This window comes from Lutjanus erythropterus, chromosome 7, assembly GCF_056507025.1.
Source record: "Lutjanus erythropterus isolate fLutEry1 chromosome 7, fLutEry1.hap2, whole genome shotgun sequence".
Lineage (NCBI taxonomy): Eukaryota > Metazoa > Chordata > Actinopteri > Lutjaniformes > Lutjanidae > Lutjanus > Lutjanus erythropterus.
The window spans coordinates 28,446,965-28,464,089 of NC_139323.1; the positions used below are offsets into that span (position 1 = coordinate 28,446,965).

The following is a 17,125-nucleotide window of genomic DNA, read 5'->3' on the forward strand; positions in this document are numbered from 1 at the left end:
AAAGTCTCCCGGGCGTGTAAATAGTTAGTGGGAGTGGTAAAATTTAGGCCTACCTCTGTGCCAGATCCCTGCTCTCCTCATGACTGTGTTTACGGTCTCCTCACAACCGTCCAGCTCCATTGTTCAATGTCCTGCTCTTGGTGAGTTGTGTCAGCTGAAATTAAAAATGTATGAAATGTTAAGTCTGACGTTCAGTTGCACACCTGCACCCCTCAAACCACAGCAAATTTGATTCTCTTGTTTTGTAGCAGGTTGTTACAGAATACATGCAAAACAAGGGCAAGTAGGTCCAATTTGCACTTAAATATACATCCATCACTGAGCTTCATGCATTTCTGTGCACACAATTCAAATTTTTAACGCCTGTAAAGTGTAGAAAGAACATCATATATGGTAAATAATTTACATAAATGGTGTAAGAGCCAAAATATAATTGATGAATGTTGTAAGGATGTTCAAAATCAAAACCATAATTTGTTTTGTTATAAATTAGAAGAAAATTGCAACTAAACAAATTGACAACAGCTGTTTCCAATTTTCTTTATGAATTTTCTGATGTATTGTAAATGTAACGAACGTAAATGAATTAGATAATTTAAAACACATGCCAAATATTCAAGCCTACTCCACATTAAAAAAGACAATGCAGACTTCTATGAAGCTTTAACTGGAAGTCTAAAAATTGACTTTCTTACCAGGTGTGCAGGAGGCCTCAGTCTCAACAGTGCTGGGTTCGAAGGAAACTCTGTTTGTCAGCACGACGTGGTAGCAAGAGAAACAAGCACGTCCAATCAGCAGGCCGATCTTTGAAGCCTTGGATCTCTGCTGCTTTTTTGCCTCTTTTGCCTGCTTTTCTCTGTCCTCCTTCTCTTTTTTGAGTGCCTTTTTCTCTTCTTTTTCTTGTGTTTTTCTCTCCTTCTTCACCCTCTTGTATGCCTCCTTTGCTTCTTTCTCTTGTCTTTTTAGCTCCTCCTTCCTCCTCTTGTATGCCTCTTTTTCTTGTCGTTCTCTCTCCTTCTTCTCCCTCTTGTACGCCTCTTTTGCTTCTTTCTCTTGTTTTTTTATCTCCTTCATTCTCCTCTTGTGTGCCTCTTTCTCTTGTTGTTCTCTCTCTTTCTGCTCCTTCTCTTGTCTTTTTTTCTCCTTCACCTCCTGCTTGAACGCCTCTTTCTCCTCTTTCATTTGTTTTTTCTTTCGGGCCATCCAGTCTTTCAGGGTTTCCTCTTTTTCACCCTCGTCCCTCTGCTGGCTGTCTGATGACAGTGTCTCTGGCCTCCTCCTGGCCCAGTCCAGGACAAAGGACTGGGCCAGCCTTGTTCTTGCATCCTGTTCCCGTCTTCGTCTCTCCTCATCCTCCTGCCTTCTCTGTATCAGCTCCTTCCTTATCCTTGACCACTCCTCCTCAAAGGAAAGAAGGAGCTCGACCAGCTCTTCCTGCTCCTCTGTGATGCAAGACGCACTGATGGTAGACTTGCTGGTGTCCTCAGGAGGCAAAGGGCTCTCACCCCTTTGCCCCGGTGCCCGTGCGGAGGTGGACGGGCTGGTGTCCTCCGGAGGCAAAGGGCTCTCACCCCTTTGCCCCGGTGCCCGTGCGGTGGTGGACGGGCTGGTGTCCTCCGGAGGCAAAGGGCTCTCACCCCTTTGCCCCGGTGCCCGTGCGGTGGTGGACGGGCTGGTGTCCTCCGGAGGCAAAGGGCTCTCACCCCTTTGCCCCGGTGCCCGTGCGGTGGTGGACGGGCTGGTGTCCTCCGGAGGCAAAGGGCTCTCACCCCTTTGCCCCGGTGCCCGTGCGGAGGTGGACGGGCTGGTGTCCTCCGGAGGCAAAGGGCTCTCACCCCTTTGCCTCGGTGCCCATGTGGTGGTAGATGGGCTGGTGTTGTCCCAGGACAAAGGGCTCTCACCCCTTTGCCCTGGTGCCCGTGCGGTGGTGGACGGGCCGGTGTCCTCCAGAGGCAAAGGGCTCTCACCCCTTTGCCCTGGTGCCCGTGCGGTGGTGGACGGGCCGGTGTCCTCCAGAGGCAAAGGGCTCTCACCCCTTTGCCTCGGTGCCCATGCGGTGGTAGATGGGCTGGTGTTGTCCCAGGACAAAGGGCTCTCACCCCTTTGCCCTGGTGCCCGTGCGGTGGTAGACGGGTTGCCATCCCATGGCAAAGGTCTGCCACCCCTTCGCCATGGTGCCCTCATGGTGGTAGATGGGCTGGTGTCATCGTCCCAAGGCAAAGGTCTGCCACCCCCTTGCCTTGGTGCCCTCACGGTGGTAGATGGGCTGATGATGTCACACGGCAAAGGTCTGCCACCCCTTTGCCAGTGTGCCTTCACCGTGGGAGATGCGCAGATGTCATCCTCTGGCAAAGGTCTGCCACCCCTTTGCCAGTGCGCTCCCACGGTGATATAACGGTTTGAGCCTCCACGAAACAAAGGTCTGCCACCCCTTTGTTCGTGCGCCTTGGTGGTAAGAAGGTCGAGGCCTCCAGGAGACGAAGGTCTGCCACCCCTTCCTCCAGGCTCCTCCATGATGTTAAGAGGGCCGGTGTCTCCTGGAGACCGAGGTCTCTCAATGGAATCGAATCCAGAACTCATGCTCTTAGAACTCTCTCGAACCGACTTTGAAGAACTGCAAACACAAACACACACACTGATTATTTCACTGATAAACAGTTTGCAAACATCCTGCTTCGCTTTCCTCTTCCAACCTACAGTGACTGTGAAACAAGTAAAAAACGAGACAGGCAGTATCTGAGGCCAGCGTTTGTTTTGTCTGTTCTGGGGTACAGCAGAAACATGGCGGTACAACATGGCAGCCTCCATGGAAGAGAACCCACAAACTCTGTACATATTACAAATTATTCTTATGTTCAGGTTATAATACCCTAATGATAACATACTTTTAAAAAACATACTACAATTTTTTTCCAAGAAAGTTCACAATAGTACACTTTTCAAATTCATTTAACTGCAAATCCTAATATGACACAGTCCCAAAGAATTAACAGCAAAGTCTTGAGGCAGCTCTGAAAGAGTTTTATTGAGGTGAATTAATCTATTTCAGAGACATGGTAGATGGTGGCTGTGGTCAACGCAAATTTCTTCATTTATAATATTGAAAAGGAAATAACAAAACAAATTTATTGGTAGATAGTTAGATCACTCAATGCTATCAAATAAACATGAAATAAAGAATGTAAATTTTCTGCCATAGTTTGCAAATAAATCCCAGTAAATCTTAGACACTGGACCTTTAACTAAAACGACTCTTCAGTACGCTGTGCATCAACAAGTTCAAATTCAGTTTCAGAATAAAAGCAGGTCAACCAGAAAATATCACTCTAAAACACTGAAACATCTAAAACCAGTTAGTCTTTAGATTAAACCTGTTGGTCTTTAAACTGAAATCAAGTATTAATAATGTACAAATGTAACTGACATTAGTGGACATTTAAAATCATTCTGTTTATTAACATAAACACTTACTTTTGCAACTTGGACTATTAATGCAACAAATAACACTGATAATAAACTTTTCATTTTAGACATGTATTTTAGACAGCAAGTAAAACAAGTTTAGTTTTTTAAGTTGTGTTGTGTGAGACAAAAAGTGCAGTTACATTTCTCTGATCACAGACAAAAAAATGTACATTTTGCTGCAATGTTATTTGGAAAGCAACTCATAAAAATGTATTTACTTCACATAATGATGCAAAGAAAATACATTTACTCCTTTCTGAGCAGAATACAGTTCAATAAAACCAAAACACACGAGCAAAGAAAATCATGTCTTACCTCGTCAAAGGTTGGTTTGGGAAGGAGGCCCAGAATTCTCGGAATTCTATTTGAAAAAGGTTCCGTAGTGATGTCACTGACCCTGACGTGATGTCACTGTCAGAGTGAACACAACAGTTCTAATTCCTTTTAAGGACCTGCAGCCATCTTGTCACAAATCCATATTAAAAATATTTATTTTTAATGACTTTTTAAAGTGTACTTGCTATATTAAATCAGTGTTTCCTGACCTTTTCCCTTCATCTGTCTTTGAGTGAACTGTCAGCCCCTGACTAAGTGACATATTTAAGCATGTTTCATATTATATTCAATACATAACAATGACCAGACAGAACAACTATTTAACTTTACAATTAACCAAAATAAAGAACACAGTCACTGCAGGAAGTTTAAAATGAGAGATTTTATTGAAATTTGAGCACATATTTTCCAGTGAATATTTTCCAGAGATGTTTTTTTTCTGATATTTTAGGAACGTTTTCTCCAATTCTATAATACAGATGCATTACGTTTTTGTTTTGTTTATAGGCCTTAAAAACTTAGGTTAATAGGCCTATTAAGTATTTTTAGTATCTTTTCTTTTGACAAATTTAGTTTTTTCTTCTTTCTTTTCTACTGTTCTGATGCAGGATGAGGGCTCTGTGAATATAGTTTATGTTCAGGTCTGCACCCCGTCTTTATCCTGTCAGATATTTTTTAAGTTTATATCTTAGAGTGCACTTTAAATTTTAAAGATAAATTAATTGATTTGTCTTCACAAGACAATGGCAAGTTTTCGCTTTAAAATCAAGAAGACCTTGTTACCCTCTGTGACTCTTTGGCAGCCCATAGTGGGGGTCAGGACCCACAGGTTGGGAACCAGCGTACTAAATCACCACTGTCACTGTCTGAATCAGTAGCTTTTAAAAGTGGAGTCAACAGAAGTTGTCTTTAAAGGGATAGTTCACCCAAAAATAAGAAATTCAGTCAGTATCTATTCATCCTCATGCCGATTGAGGGTTAAGTTTATTTTGTCAGTCTGCAAAAAACAGCTGGAGTTTCACAGGAAAACAGTGTTGCAGAATCTCCCAGACAGTGTAAGCGAATGGTGACCAGACAGAAAAGACGGAAGAGAAAAACATCACATCACAAAAACAAACAAACAAACAAAAAGAAAACATAAAATGGCTCCATACTGCTTGTCTGATGTAATCCAAGTCTCCTAAAGTCGTGACAATTTTTTAGACCTAGCGAAATCTTATACAAGCCTTCAAAACTTGGTTTCAGGGGTGCCAATATGGCGCCACCTGACTCAGAATCGGCTGTTCATTCTCAAATCTCATCATCCAATCATGATACTCGCTGTCCATTGTCACATTGGATTGGGGCCAATCATGATACTCGACGTCTAATGTGAAATTGGAAGGAGACCAATCATGCCGCGGGGTGACATTGGACGTAGCCAACGTAACTTCTACACAGCCAACTTAACTTCGTTTTCTTTGCGTACGTCGTTGCTGACAGATAGAAGGCTGCCCCCAGCGAGTGAATCGGGAGACAACTCAACGTCAAAGTACGTTACTTAACTACTTCATGTTTTCAGTCTAGTTTTTAAATAGTCATAAATGTTATATTTCCATCAGTTGAGTATTTTTTATCATTTTGTTTGAGTGCCACATTATTGTTATACGGCAACCACAGAATCGTTAACGCTACAGTTATCACTAATATTAAGTAACTAAAAGCCTGCTTTTTTCTTCTTAAATATTCGGCCACGTTAGTTGTTTTTCTTCTTAAATATTTGGCCATGTTATACTAGTTATATTTCTATCTATCTCAGAAAGTCGTTTTATCATTATGTTGTCGACTGTCATGCTATTGCTACACAACATCTTCAGTCAGCAGACAGCAACCATTTTCACTAGCTTTTTGGTAACGCCCGCTTTTTTCTTTAGAATGATTTATAACAGTGGCCTTACATGAGTGTGTGTATCTGCTGCAGTGTTCAGTGCATGTTCCCATTCAATGTTTACTTGTCAAGAGCTGTTGTGGGCGTGTTTACAGTACCTACCGTTCTACTGCATTTATTAACTGGTTATCTAGCTACTTGGCAAATTACATTATTTTAAAGTACCTCCAAAGAATAATGGGATTTACTAGCCCACCTGTAGGCTAGGAAAGAATGACTCTACTGTAAACTGTTTTTCTGTTGTATTTCCATGTCATTGGTGTACCTGAATGCAAAAAGATGTTATCAGTGTAGCCGTGCTCCTTCCTCTGTGAGCTCTCGTGTCAACACCAGCCTGGAAGGAGCCCCTGTGAGTACAGCATCTATTCAGTCTGGCTCTGTTGTAAGCCATCTTTACTGCGGCCTTTATTTATACAATAAACTAATACTTATTTATTGCCATCTTCCAAACTGGATGAGTCTGGAGGATCTCAGCCAGCTGCTGCTGGGGCTGCAGCTTCATTTTATTTGCCAGGTGAAATGAGGAAAAACCATCCCTGTGCAGGACCAGAGGTGGATTTCTAACGCACTCTTTCACTCTGGCAAACTGCAGCCAGATTTTAAGCCTGTCGGTGGCAAAAACAAGTACAAGCAAGCATCATCTGCTCTGCAAGTTATGATGAGTCCTACACTAAGTTGATCGGCTGTCTATATCTGTCAATTGTCTTTCAATGTAAAAACTCTTGTCCTGAAAACAAAAGCCCACTGCTGAAAATATACACTCAGAGTTTGAGCTCAGCTTTACTGCCTGCCAAATGGCATATAAAGAGTTTAAAATGCTTCAGGAGTGAAAATTGGTGCCTTAGAATTTTGTTTGGTTCTCCCTTTTTCTCCTTTCCAGTATGGAATCAAGTGTGCACCTGCCTCATTCCACCGGCCTGAACCAACAGTGGAACCCGTGTTCCTCCTGCAGGTAACTCTAAATTTCGATGGTGTCCCTAATTGGTGCACCTTGCCCTTTTAGAAAGACACCACCTGCCACAGTTATGACAGCTGTGCTAAACTAACATCCACTTAAAAAAATAATTAATTACCTTGCTGGGGTCAAAAGCTAAAAACAGTGAGGAATAATAAAAAGAACACTTACCTGGACTAGGGGAAAGTCGGGTCCTCTTCTGTCTTCTTGATGACATTTTCTGTTTTAAATAATGTAAAATGTACTAACAGCAAAGGCGGATTATTATGTGACTGCTGGAATCATGCTAAAAATTCCCATGTTACAGTAACAATATATTTACTGTAAAATTCTGCCACCAATTATAAGTATACAGTAACTTATTGTATACATATTATACAGTAAACATGTCCTCATTTTACAGTATCATGCTGTAAAAACTACAGAAATAGCTGAAATATACAGTAAGGATTTCTTTGTTTCACAGTAAAATTACAGAAATTTGTTACAGTGTATACCTACCCAAGTGCTTTTGGTGCCTAAACTGATCCAAGTAGTCTTGTTGTCTAAACCTGACCAAACTGCAACAGAAAACAGAAAGTAATACTTATTAAAAACAAAATTATGGAAAAAAAAAGATAAGAGGTCATTGTGATGGCCAAGGCCACACAAATGGACAGTTGAGGGTAAAACCATGCACACACTGACCTCACTTCCTTGTTCAATGCACAGGTTAATTTAATTTGCAGACAGCCACACCCCAAACAATTCAGGTCCACACTACAGTTTATTTGAGTTATAATTTCTTTATTTTCCTTTAGCTTTACACTGTTTAAATGGAGTGCACACATTTTCACACTGTAAGGTTAAATTTAGCAATTTTCTGTTGTATTAATCATTTTTCTTTGTCTTCTTTGAGTTACCATGCTGGTGGGGGTGGTTTCCTCCTGGACAGGCAAAAGGTGAGTAAGGGGTGGAACCTGTTAAATCCTGTGGCCAGCTCATCAGGCCGTACCATCTCCAGCAATGTCAGAGGGGGGTTTGGGTTTAGTTAGTTTTTCCTGTGTATTAGTTTTAGTGGATATACATTTTGTTTTCCCCTTTTGTGTTAGTTGGTTTGGCCAAGCCAGTATATATGTTCCCTCTGTTTCATTTTATTAGGTCAGTTTGTTCAGTTAACACCTTGTTTTGTTGCTGTCATTTTGAGTGTAGTTATATTCTGTTGACCTCCTTTATAGGCCTAGTTATTAAGTTCCTGGTTTATATTGTTTTGCATTTTTTGGGGTAAATAAAAACCCTCTTTTTCAACAAATTTCAGCGCTCCATGGGGAACTTTCCCTTAGTGTCAGTTTCTGAACAGAGCCCGTTGCTTGTGTCCAGGCCGTGTCTTGCAGGCACCAAGCTGGGACTAGTCTGTCACTAGAGCACCATACAACTAATGCTGATGCAGAATTGATAGCCCTGTCTCACAAAACAGCTTTCCTTCTGGCTCTCTGCTCTGCTAAACAGGTTGAAGAACTGTGTGCACTCTCTGACTGACAATATGCTCAACACAAAGACAAATAGTCATAGTATTTGACCAAAAAAGGTGGATCAACCTCCCACACATCACAGCATAAACAAACTCAACAGATATTGTGTCCTCAATATGTTCTGAATGAGGAAAAAAAAAAAGAGAAAAGCTAGTTAGCTAGCTAGCTGAGCTAGTTTGATGTAATTTGAAGATAATATATAGGGCAGTATTCCTTGAATTATGATGGCGTTTGAAAATAAATAAATGAACAAACAACACACATTTTTAATGTATATCATGATAATTTCAATGAATAAATCTGAAAACTTTTCATTGACCCCTGGCAAAGTGCCTTGGACCACTATTTGAGATCCACTGCAGGAGATGAAGAGGGGGGATGGCAGGTTAACAAAGGAGAGACATATTGCCGACTGGTCAGAAGTTATGAATCAGAGGGATTGTGCTTATATGAGTCTACACATTTTTTTTAAAGAAAATGTTGCATGGGATGCCCTTATTTAATCCGGATTAAAAATTAATTGTTATTGGTGCAACCCAGCCATTTAAACTTTGTTATATACTTTTAAATCACAGTCATAACAAAATAAACAGTTTCAGTTTCTTTGTTTGTTTCCTGCATTCTTCCTAACGTCTATTTTCTTATCGAACGATCACCGTGAAGCGCAGACAGGAAGGCACCCGGAACCTTTCTTCGCTTACAGTAGGTTTAGCCGGTGCTTTTAGTTGACAGTACCAGAGTCGGACCAACGGCAGAAACAAATCCGACTGTCACGGGTTCTTAACGATAACGGATTAAAAAATAACAAAATCGCCGCTGAAATACTTAACAAAGACATATATCAGGCCGCTACTGTTCGTTCGTCGTTAACGTTTTTCATTCGGATAAACGGCGCACGTCGTCTCTGACGCTACGCTAACGGTCTAAACAATAATAACAATGGCTTCTGGGTCGCCGTCGTCCTCTCCGGACACTGCGACGGGCTCAGGTACAGACCCAGCCCGGCCCGACACAGGGGAGCCCCTCGGTGGAGCGGGCTCGGACTCGGACTCGGACCTCGGTCTGAGTAAATTTGACTGCAGCGCCATGGAGATGGGGGACCGGCTGGAAGGAGACGAGCTGGAGCGGGAGTTCGACTCTGCAGCCGACCGCGTACGAGACCTGGTTCAGACGGCCAGCAGGGACCAGCTCCTGTACCTGTACGCCCGCTACAAACAGGTGCGTGTCGGATTAAATGGCACTGTGGTTGCGTAGGTTAAAAATAACCCCTCAAACACTAGAACCACATTACATAAGAACCAATACTCAATGTCCAACATCCCTCTGTTATCATGATTACTGACAGATGAGATAGGCCGACATACATTTATGATGTTGTACATGTAATCAGGTCTGGAAAACAGTGGATCACCCGAATAATCCCTGTTTTTCTTTTCAGGTCAAAGTGGGAAAGTGCAACACACCAAAGCCTGGGTTCTTTGACTTTGAAGGACAGAGAAAATGGTATGTAACCTAAAATTAAATGCCAGATTTTAAAGAAATGGTTTGTTTACGTTGTTATGTGTTTAAAATGTAGCTGGTATACATTTATAAATGAACCATTTTGGATTGTAGTTTAAATGGCACATGGGTGTGAGTGAGTGAATATCTCTGTGTGCCCATGAATGCCTTTTCTATACCCCTTTTACAAGTGTGTTCTTAAAAATACAAAGTGTATTGAAACCAAAAATTTAAATCAGAATGAACAATATTGTTGAACAGCCAGATGCTAAATCATAAAAGCTGCAATTTTTTGATAAAGGAAAAATGTATGACAAAACAACATTATAATGAATTACTGTAGTGTTAGAGAGATGCCCTTGTTCTCTAGATGTAAGAACCCACAGAGTTTACAGACCCCAACAAATGTCACATCATTCATCATCAGTCACATTTTCAGTGAAAATGAGAATTATGATACAAAAAAAAAATAGAATATATATGTGTGTATAGATAGATAGATAGATAGATAGATAGATAGAGACACTTGAGCATCACAATTTTAAGTTCTGTGACACTCAATTGTCAAAAAAAAAAAAAAAAAACTCAAAAAAAAATGCATATCTTTTCTTTGCTCAGATTACAGAAAAAGTAATTCTTGGATGTTACAGGAACTGTGATCTATACAAATACAAAAAAAGTTTTACTCAGATTATATGTATATGGTGGTGTGTTCTGTATATTTTGACAGTTTTCCTAATTTTTTTTAAAAATTGCAATTTTTCTCCTTGCTTACAGTATCACTATATTTAGTATTATATTGAACTGTAATCCCCGTATTATGATAAATATTGTATCACCAGATTCTTGCTAATACTCAGCGCTGACTCCCACCTATTGTGGATAATAACACAATAGCAGTATCAGTCAAAATAATTTTAGCATGATTTCTTTTTAGTATCGTATCTAAACAAATTCCATTTGTAACAGCAGTCATTATGAAACAACTGGCAACTATTAACTGGTTCTTAAAATCTGTTTTCAGTTTCAGTGAGACTTCATATTAAATGTCCTGCCTGTTTAAGTCTGTTACTTTGATTTTGTTTTGTTTGTTTTTTTTAACTCTGAAAGACTTTCTGAAACATAACAACACATGATATACAAAAAAATGTACACCTCCAGTTTACATTTATGATATCATTACAGGCAAGCCTGGAAGCAGCTTGGAGACATGGATGCAGAACAGGCGATGCAGGAGTACATTTCATGTGTTAACGTGTTAGACCCTGAAGGCAGCACAAAGGTAATGAGAACCATTTGTGAGAAATCATTTGATTTCAATGTTAATCTTCATTACTATACTATACAACTTTGTAACATTCTTAATCCTAATATAGTGGATTGGAAAGCACTGAATCAATTAAAATAAAAATATACTGGGATGACTATTGGTGCTTTATGATAAATATTCATCATTTATGTGGACATAATGATAAAGTGGGTAAAGGTAAATACCTGAACAGCTAGAACACTCTGGTATGTTCAGAAAATTACATCACTTTACTGTAATGCAGCATTTTAAAACCAGGAAAAGACAACACAGTCATGGCACCTAATAAGGATATCCAAAATCTAACAAATATCTAGTCTCATATCACAATATCAACATTATATCGATATGTTGCCCAGTCTCACAACACAGATGGTAAATGAGTTGTAGACTTGGTCAAGGGTCAATTTTTTCCTGCTTAAAGGCCGATATCAATGAAATCTTCATCTGTGACGACACTGAACTGAAGGTCAAATTCATCCAATAAGAAAACATTATCATTATACTTGTGTCTGTTCTGTAAATGGAACCTTGCCTACTGGATAACAACATTTAACTAAATAGCAAATCCCACCCACCTTTTAATTAAAAATAGCCATTAGAGGTATTTCAAATAAACACAAGTATTCAACTCAGCTCTGCCCGTGTTAAGATGAAAATGATGACAAATGTAGAAACATCCAATGTCATTGCTGCCCTTCGAAGATGCAGTGCAGGTTTCTGCCAGTAGAGGTCAGTGTCACAATGTCATTTTTGTCCCAGGCCTTTTAATGGCTCTTTTTTCTGTAAACAAAGCATGAAAAATGCATGAGAAGATTATGTTGTCTTCCTCAATAGCTGACATTTTGGGATATGAATAATGCAAAAAAAAAAAAAACCCTGTCATGGTATTACTGCTGAGATGTGCCTGTGTGTATGGTGACATAAGATAGACTGTTTACATCTCTACACTCTCCTGTGTCATGTCCTCCTTTGACTGTGTCAGGAGAGTTGTGTTGCCATGGACAGCCTGTCCTTCGAGGCAGCTGCAGAAGCATTCAGTTACAATAACAACTTATTTAGGAAGAGTTGACACTGAGGGGTTTTGGATTAGAAATATTTTAAAACTAAGACGGTTACTGTTATACAAACAACAAGGATTTTTTTCTGAATTTAGTCTGCATTATTTTGGATAATAATAATAATAATAAAACCACATACATTTTTATTAACATGACATGCCAGATTGTTTGTTACACAAATTCTCATGTGAACTTGAGAATCCAGCTGGCTTGCAAGATAAATGTTTGATTGCTTGCACCTCACATTCATTTGATATTTGAGATGGTTATAGGTGTATCTTGAAAGGTGGTGCTTTGAAAGAGCAAAGAAGTGACATCACGTTAGATTTTTGTGTCTCATGTAGAGATGTGTGTTTAGTGATTTGAAAAACACTGTGTGTCTCATGTTTTGCAAAAAGTGTGAGGTTGAGAATGCGCTAATAGTTGTGCAGATCCGGGCTGTGTTTACACAACTATTTCATATCAATATGGCATATCAATATAAAAAAAGTTCTGTTAGGTGAGAATGACATCACTAAAGTGGAAAGCTTCACACCTTAAATTGTCTGCCATGTCGATGTGACGCAAACATCTGAACCATGTGTGGATTCCCTCTTTCCAGACTGAGGGATGGTCCACAGTCACATAATGCTCTATAAGCACAGCCCCAGAGGGACGGAAGAAGGTTGTTTTTTTCTTGAAATGAAAAGCTAAAGAATATATTTATGTGTGTCATAAAGGCTTGTCACGTGCCCTGCTACATGACCTTTTCTTTCCATTCTCTGTTCCTCCTTTGGTGTCCCTCACCTCTTCATCACTGCTCTTCCTCCTCTTTCCTCGTTGTCCGCCATCTTTATGCTATCCACTTTTCCCCTACTAATCTTTCCCCCCATCTTTTCTTCTTTAACCACCTCCCTCTTTTATTACTTCCATCCCTCCCCTTTCTTTACCCTCCTTCCATATTTAAGTCTCTTTAATAGCGTCACTGTCAACCACATGTCCTATCCTGACACCTTCTTTTCTCTTTGGCTATTCTCTTTGGGGCAATACTCGCTGACTCTGCCCCACACTTGCACAATGACAGGAGAGCATCCGGCAGACATGCCAGCAAACGCACAAATGCACCCCTGAATAGAAGATGATTGTATTAGTGTTAACAAAGCACCATAGCATGGCAGTGGCTATTCTTTTGGAGGCACGGTCAAATGGTGTAAGTAGAAGTGCATAGACACAGAAGCAGGGGAGAGAATAATAGCCAGAATTTGACCTCTGTTCCTGCCTCAATTGTTGAGCAGACACTGGCTTTATATTACATTATGCTGCAGAGGAGCAGGGCCAGTGCATCAGCGAATATTCTGAGTTTCTGAAGTGAATTAGGTTGTCCCCAAAAGTGCACGCACAGTTGTTTTGCTCCGCTTGTCATGTTCTCTCCCACTCTCTGAAATCAGATTTGTGTGGGTTCTTTTGTGAGTGGAGGTTGGTCAGTGAAGAATAGACGGGGTAATAAAGTCTTGGCTGAACTGAATGTAATATGGAATTCCATGAAAAGCGCAGAGGATTAACAAGGGTCACAAATTTAGGTGCTGTATATTTTATAGTGGTCTTGTGCATATTGTTGGATATTTATTACCTATGAGGTCATGTCTGAGGCCCTAGAGACTTGTTTCAAATTTACACATTTTGATCTTCGTTTTTTTGTCATGCTTTGGCTTTGCAAAGGCTATAGGTGAAAAAGTATAGGTCAACCATTCATAACCAGTGGCCCATTGGTGGGCCTCGAAGCTCCATCTAGTGGGCTGTGAAGGCAGTGATGCTTCCAGATAGTTCCATTAAAATGAAAAATTATTGATCTAAATGCGCTCAAGAATTTACGTTACTAAAACTCATCAAATTAAAATGCATAATTTCAATGACCAGTTAGGTTTAAATATCACCACACCAATCAATCAGATACTGTTAAACAAAACGGAAATTTTTTTGAAATGGAAAATATATGCAGGAAACAACCCTGCCCAATAAACACTCCAAAGCTTGTGGCAAGGGACTATGAGCCTAAATACATTAAATATGGATTCATAATGTCCAGCAATGATGCTTAGTGGAATGCAAAGTGTGTTAAATGTTGTGAAATCCTGTCGTATCCCAGTTCATTTTTGCTTGTTTCTGGTTCTGTTATGTCATTTGTCTGGGAAGGTGGCCCTCAGAATTATTTTTAACACTGAGCCTTAAGTTACAAAAGGTTTAGAGCCCCTGCTGTTGTCACAGCCATTCATGGTCAACAAATGAACCCAACCCTTTTGTATTGTACTGAGCTCAAAAAACAACAAACTCTGTCCACATGGAATAGCAACACAGACTGCAGAACTAAGCCAAGCTAGACAAGGTTAGTGTTTGACACTAGCTATCACTGAACAAGAAGTACGTTTGTCAACAGTGACCAGCATCTCTATTTTGTCATATTTTAGTTTTTACTATCAGGTGGATATTATTCTTTAATGTGCGGCTGTCTTTTACTTGGCAGGAAAGACGAGGAGCAGAAAGAAGATCAGGCTTCGGAGGAGCAGCAGTCAGCTCTCTGTACCAGGAGGAGATGATCAGGTATTTACATCAGAAGTAACTCAAACACAGACAGCCATACATCGGAAACTGTCTATTACGTTGATTATGTGACAAAAGACTCCAGTATCTTGTATCATTGTGCTTTGTTAACTCCATGTGCATCTCACAGCTATTTAGACGGACCCCTGATATTTTACAGTTAATCAGAATAACAGTCCAATCAGAATAAAAGTGCCTCATGTAAACACCTCAGTCAGAAGAGACTGATCTGGTCCGGCTGGATTGGAAGGAACTTTCAGTCTGATTAGATGTGATTACATGGACAATATTTCCTTATTCTGATATGAAATTCAATCAGATTGAAAATTCCTTTTGACAGGGGTGGTGTAAACCTTAGATATTTTGTTCGAAAGGAAAATAATAACCATGTAAACATTTAATCTGATTGTTTCTCTCTGGTTGGAATAAATATATTCCTCCTGTGCATTTCTGCCCCACATGGGGGTTGTTGACGTGCCTGGTTACCAGGAGAGACAAAGACATGGCGCTAGAAGAACAGAAGTGATCAGCAACAAATACAACTTTTTTGTTTGAAACCTGAAAAGATTTAAAGGCATCAACAATATTCCCAGGATACAATGTTGGTCCATCTCAAAAATTATTGAATGGAAACACTTCATCTTTGTTTACTGGCAGCTGGCAAACTGGAACCACTTCTTCTTCTGTTAAATTTCCATCAGATTAGACACTTCACAGCTTGGATCACTTTATTTAGCATCTATGTAAACAGTTAAGTTGGAATTTTTCTTCAGAATGATTCCAATCGGATTGAAAAATATTGTCCATGTAAACGAATCAACTCTATTTAACTGAGTGTTCTTTGTTTAAGGACAAAGCATCCAAATGCATTTCCCCGTTCTTGAGGGCGCTGGAACACACTCAGCTTTTTCCCTCCAGCTGTGAATCACCACTTCTTCAATGCTGAGGTCAACTCGATCCGAGCCTGGCATTGTTAACCACTGATCTTGATGCTGTATTTGATTATATTCAACAGACCGTAACTGCAGTTAGGGCCCGGAGACGTCATACAGTTCTGATTTATGTTAATGAAATATATTCTCCATTTACTTCTGCCTGGCAGACTTACTCAAGCTTAAAAACCTCATCTTCATTTCAATGAAAAAAGAGCTCTTTTGGAGATGAAAATGAGATGTGTGAATCCTGCAGGTTTTCCTCCTAAATGGCTGCATGTGATTAGTATGCACGGCCTCGGGAAGAGGCAGCCAGAGTCTCCCCTTTTTAATTACGTTACGATTCGGGGGGTACTTTGGAGGAGGGGAGGGGGAGTGTGATGAAGACACGCTGGGAACAGCAGAGGGAGACAGGTACAGCAGGTTTCCCAGAACGATGTCCCCCTTGGTGATATCCAGTAGCAACAATGCCCCGAGGGAAACTGGCGAGGAGGAAGTCATTAACATGGCACATACACACACTTATGCACACATGTGCACACATAAACATACACTCACCGCTATACATCGACGCGATTGCATCCGAATCCATGCAGAACCTGCCGGAACTGTCACACTCACTGCTCTGCTGCATTTCAATTTCCTCACACACACACACACACACACACACACACACACACACACACACACACACACACACACACACACACAGATCCACTCCATATTAAACAGCTAAGCACCTGTTAACCAGGCAGAGAGTTAATTGCATTGCTCAGTGCTCATCTCGATCTGTGTGTGTGTATGTGTGTGTATGTGTGTGTATCGACAAAAGCAGGATTGATTAGCAATATCCCTGGGCTACTGAGCTGATCAGTGTGTGATTGAAGAGGCTTTGAATGCTACATTTGTAATTCTCTCAGCCACCTTGAAAAAGATTCTGATAAACACTGGGGGCTTTGTTGTCCGGACACTTTTCTGGAAGCCGCCGCCATATTATTCGAGTTCTCATTGTTTCTCTTTACTTCTGTGGAGCTTGGCCATGTTGAGAGCGTCGACTGGGGTCCTATAGGAGATGTGATGACAGATTATGTAGGTGTGTGTGTGTGTAGATGTGTGTGATGGATGGTGTGGTGGTGGTGTTGATCAGTGTGAAGCTCAGGCCAGGTAGATGAGTGTTCTCCACCACTGTGGCCAGTTTAGCCTGATGGATGAAGGACATATCTGCCAGTACACCAGACTGGACACACACGTGAGCACACACACACACACACACACACACACACACACACACACACACACACACACACACACACACACACACACACATAAAACCCTTGGTACCCCAGCTGCTGTGATGACAGAGTAGCCTGTGACCTTCCCAGCATGCATTGCTGTGCTGTTGATGTCACGTCATTTACAGGAGTTACATTAATCATTCGTTTGTTTATAGCCTGTGTGTGTGTGTGTGTGTGTGTGTGTGTGTGTGTGTGTGTGTGTGTGTGTGTGTGTGTGTGTGTCTGTGTCTGTGTCTGTGTTTGCTCTCACTGTGGTA

General features: G+C 40.7%; 1 protein-coding gene across 1 annotated transcript in view; it reads left to right on the top strand.

The window, feature by feature from the left end:
* Positions 1–8,901: 8,901 nt before the first annotated feature.
* The window catches only part of acbd6 (acyl-CoA binding domain containing 6), a 41,220-nt gene continuing 32,996 nt past the window's right edge, over positions 8,902–17,125 (top strand). Inside the window, exons 1-4 of the mRNA XM_084723469.1 lie at positions 8,902–9,412; positions 9,633–9,697; positions 10,880–10,976; positions 14,565–14,641. Of these exons, the coding sequence (XP_084579595.1) occupies positions 9,134–9,412; positions 9,633–9,697; positions 10,880–10,976; positions 14,565–14,641 (518 nt within the window). The 5' untranslated portion in view covers positions 8,902–9,133. The remainder of the gene's footprint in view (positions 9,413–9,632; positions 9,698–10,879; positions 10,977–14,564; positions 14,642–17,125) is intronic.